Raw genomic sequence first — 4,246 nt, forward strand, 5'->3', positions numbered from 1 at the left:
CATCCACACGTCGACCTCACAAGTTGAGAGCAGGCGCTGATGGCTGTCCTGCCCCAGGTGAACAGGGGCACGACGTCCCGAGGAAAGGGGGACAAAGCCGTGGGACAGGGTGGCCTGACCCCTCCCCGCTCTGCCTCCCGCAGGCAGAGGAGTCCCCTCTGGGTGTCCAGAGGGTTTGGAGCGCCAGGGCTGCCCACACCGGGACACCCCGAGTCCTGGGATGCACAGCCCTGTGGCAGCACCCACCGACCCTGTGAGGGTGACAGTTCTGCAGGATAAGTCCCCACCCAGCAGAGCACTTTGTGGAGGGGAGAAATCCGAGGTGCTGAGGTCTGAGTCGTATCCCCCACTCTCTGAGCCAGGTCCTTCCTGAATCCCCCGTGCAAGTGCTGCAGGGAGGGACAGGACGAGGACCAGCCCCAAGCTGCACTAGCACATTTGCGGCTCGTTTTGGGAGCAAGGCAAGGAGAGGATCCCTCCCTAAGCGCTGCCTCGGCATCCTTCCCTGTCTCCCCCTCCCCAGGCGGACGAGCCCCTCGTCGGGAGCCGATTGTTCCCGACGGATTTGCATGGCAGGTGCAGGGGCTGTGGAGCGATTTGCCGTCCTGGGGGCTCCCCCCCACGAGGGTTTTGCCTCCCCCCCCTTGTGAAAAAAGGCCGCCGGTGCCCTCCTTTCCCATGAAGAAGAGAAGAAGCTTGAGGATGGCGTGAACACGCTTCAGTTTTCTTATTCTTTTCTCTAGCTGTGGGGAAAAGAACAGCCGATTGTGTGAAAACCCCAGTGCCTGCAAAAAGGGACATTGGCCATCCAGGCGAAGGTGCGCGAGGGAGAGCACTAATCGCTGAACCAGGAGACAAATACGATTACCAGCTCCGAGCCTTGAGTCAGAAAGTCTCATAGACTTTAAGATGTTAATCCCCGACATAATCCTTCCTTTGGCATGTAGGAATAGTGCAGCCACAAGAGTTGTTTTGTTATTTATATTGGCGTTTAATAAAACTCAGCCAGTGGTGAATGGGCTGCCCACTCTCCAATGGTAATTAATTCCCTATTTCAGTGACCCAATTGTGCTGGGATAGAGCAGTGGGACAGTCCCACTGCCCCAACCCGCCTTTGTGCAGCTACACGGCTCTCGTGCTTCAACAGCTATGGAAACTCATTCTTTTGATGTCATTCAATGAGTTTTCCTTGGGCATCTTCTAAACTTCAAGGACCCTTTTCTTTCTGGAACGCCTGAAAAGCAGGACTAGCTTGACCACCTCTGTAGAATTTAATGATTTGGTGAAAGGGCCTTTTTTGGGGGGGGTTGTGTGAGGAAAGAGAGAAAGACAATTTGGCAGGCTGGCTATCAAACAGGGGGGCTATCCAAACTCGGGTGTGCCACACTCATTCAGCTCCTAATTTATACAGGTCTTAAAAGCCACTTTTCCTTGCTCAAAATACTTGGGAGCTTCTCTTAGTCAAGGCATTTCTAGAAGGGATTTGCTAGTGAGCAATAACTGTTTTACAGAGGTGAGTCCAGACACAACAAATGGTGTCTTAAGAAGGCATTTCCATATGGAAAAGAGAGAAACACCTGGATATTTTTGCACCAGAAAAGGGAAGAGTACCTGGAAAGGGTTATGGCTATAAAGTGTGGCTGTGGGTTTATACTCTTTGACTGTGTGGTGAAGTTATGAGTCATAACTGTTTCACAGAGGTGAGTACAAGCACAACAAATGATGTCTTAAGAAGGCATTTCCATATGGAAAAGGGAGAAACACCTGGATATTTTTGCCCAGAAAAGAGAAAAATACCTGAATGGGTTATGGATATAGAGTGTGGCTGTGGGTTTATCCTTTTTGCCTGTGTGGTGAAGTTATGAGCCATAGCTGTTTCCATCCAGAAAAAGGAGAAACACCTGGATATTTTTTTGCCCAGAAAAGGGGAAACCCACCAGATACCTGGAGTAGGCTGTGGATATAAAGTGTAGGTGTGAGTTTATACTTTTTGTCAGTGTGGTGAATTGAGTGAACACGTGAAGAACATGGAGTTACCCTGCAGAGCCACCCCAGTCCGGGCAGCCTCTTCTATGTCTTTATACACACTTCCAAAAAGGGAAAAAAACCCTTAGCAAGTCACAAACAATTCAGGATTCAACTAAGAAAACACAGAGTGAACCATATGGCCGGGGTGGCTCGAGTTGGCTGCATTTTCCTTCAGACAAAGAAGGGATTGAGAGTTGAAGGAAAGGAGAAAAAAACCCCAACTTTCCGGCTGATGAAGCTGTTGTCTGGAGGCAATGATCCCAAATCTCAAGGCTTTATTCCAGGCTCCGACTGAGACGTGATATGTCATATGATTAGCATCTTTCATATTTACAAGAGCAGCGCGGGGCTGCCAGGCTTTAGAGAAAGGCTGGAGAAAGAAGGGGCATATGCTGAAATGGATTTAGCATTTGAAAGAGAGAAAGGAGAGCGGATAAATACACTTAAACGAGGATTTAGTTTTACTCCCGTCGAGTTCTAATGGCTTGTTGATTGAGATTTTACGGGGGGGGCCAGAGGTGTCAGCAGGGACCTGCAGGGACTGTTCGAGGTGCTGCGGCTCGCGGCGCCACCGCGTGGTGCTGGGGGGAAACGTCGGGAATGGGAATGTGGGGAATTCCCCACGGATTTGGCCCCTGCCTGCAGGGACTTTGTCCTAGAGCACGTCCAGCCTGGCCTTGGGTGCTGCCTGGGATTGGGCAGCCACAGTGCCAACCTGTGCCAGTGCCTCACAGGGAGGAGCTGCTGCCAAATATCCAGTCTAAACCTGCTCTGCTCCAGTTTGAATCCATTCCCCCTTGTGATTGAAGCATAGAATTTTAGGGGTTGGAATGGACCTTAGGAATCATCTAGTCCCAACCCCCTGGGCAGGGACACCTCCCACCAGAGCAGGTTGCTCAAGGCGTCATCCAACCTGGCTTTGAACACTGCCAGGGTTGGGGCAGCCACAGCCTCCCTGGGCAACGCAACCTGTGGTCTCACCACCCTCACAGCAAAAACTTTCTCATATTTAAACTAAATTTCCCTCTTTCAGTTTTTCCCCATTGCCTCTTGTCCTGTCCCTGCAGCTCCTAACACAGAGTCCCTCTGCAGCTTCCCTGGAGCCCCTTCAGATCCTGGAAGCTGCTCTGAGGTCTCGTGGCACTCCTTGTCCAAATCTCTCTGCAGCTTACTTGAAGCCCCTTAAGGCACTGGAAGGTGCTCTAAGGTTTTCCCTGGAGCTGGGGAATTGTTTTAGCCAAGTTCCTTCCTGGATGTGACCTACCTCTAACTAGGCAAGATGCCACAATTGTTCTGAAATCTGATGTTATTTAGTCAGAAGGATAATCAAGCACCACTAATGTGGTGTTTAAGGAGAGACTGGATGTAGCACTTAGGTCTTGTTGACATGGTGGTGTTAGGTCATAGGTTGGACTTGATGATCTCAGAGGTCTTTTCCAAGCTTAATGATTCTGTGATACAATTAGCTACTTTGTAAGCATAAAAGGCTCTCAGTTATCAAGCAGATAAAGTCACTTTATTTGCAATTACCAAGCACATAAAGTAACTTTATTCATTTTCAGTCAGGTAAACACAAGGTCAAACAGAAGTGTCAGTGCATGAGATACAACAAAAATGTCCCAAGTTAAATAAATACTAGATTTGCAATAGCTCTGATAATTTTTATAGACAAGGAATTAATACTTTATTCATAAAACAGTCACACATTTTATTTTTCCTTTTTCTTACTCTGAATCCTTCTCTGTTCCTCTTCCTTCAGCTGCTCCAAGTAGCCCTTCAGAATGTGGTTTAGCTGCTGCTCACACTGGCTTGCATGTTGTAATCCATTTTCCCAGCCTAAAAGCAGCAATAAACAGGATCATTGTGTCTCTCCTCACAGCTTCCATCATGGAATCAGCCCCTGGCCACGCCAGCAGCTATTTCCCCAAGACTATTGACTGGCTGTGATATTCCTGCCTGGAAAATGGTTCAACCATTAAGGAGATGCTTCCTGTGGTGTCAAGCAGGTAGGTGAAGTCACATTAGTGGATGAAAAGTTACTCTGTGAGTATAAGAAGTTCGCAGGTAAAACTGCAAATGTGCAACTTGCATTTTCCTGTGATAGATAAATTTTGTATGTAATAGGTATTTAAAATGAGATTTTATAGGTAATAAATCCCCAGGTTTCTACAGTACACACTGTAGACTTTATAGATATTATATAGGATGTATAAATATT

At 48.1% G+C, this 4,246-nt stretch overlaps 1 protein-coding gene across 1 annotated transcript in view; it reads right to left on the minus strand.

Moving 5' to 3' along the window:
* Positions 1-3,756: 3,756 nt before the first annotated feature.
* ZGRF1 (zinc finger, GRF-type containing 1) overlaps positions 3,757-4,246 on the minus strand; it is a gene marked incomplete at both ends in the record, with an annotated part of 15,639 nt that continues 15,149 nt past the window's right edge. The window contains one exon of the mRNA XM_009082896.1: positions 3,757-3,864. Coding sequence (XP_009081144.1) covers positions 3,757-3,864 — 108 coding nt within the window. The remainder of the gene's footprint in view (positions 3,865-4,246) is intronic.

The sequence above is a fragment of the Acanthisitta chloris genome, unplaced genomic scaffold (assembly GCF_000695815.1).
Source record: "Acanthisitta chloris isolate BGI_N310 unplaced genomic scaffold, ASM69581v1 scaffold7439, whole genome shotgun sequence".
NCBI classification, from domain to species: domain Eukaryota; kingdom Metazoa; phylum Chordata; class Aves; order Passeriformes; family Acanthisittidae; genus Acanthisitta; species Acanthisitta chloris.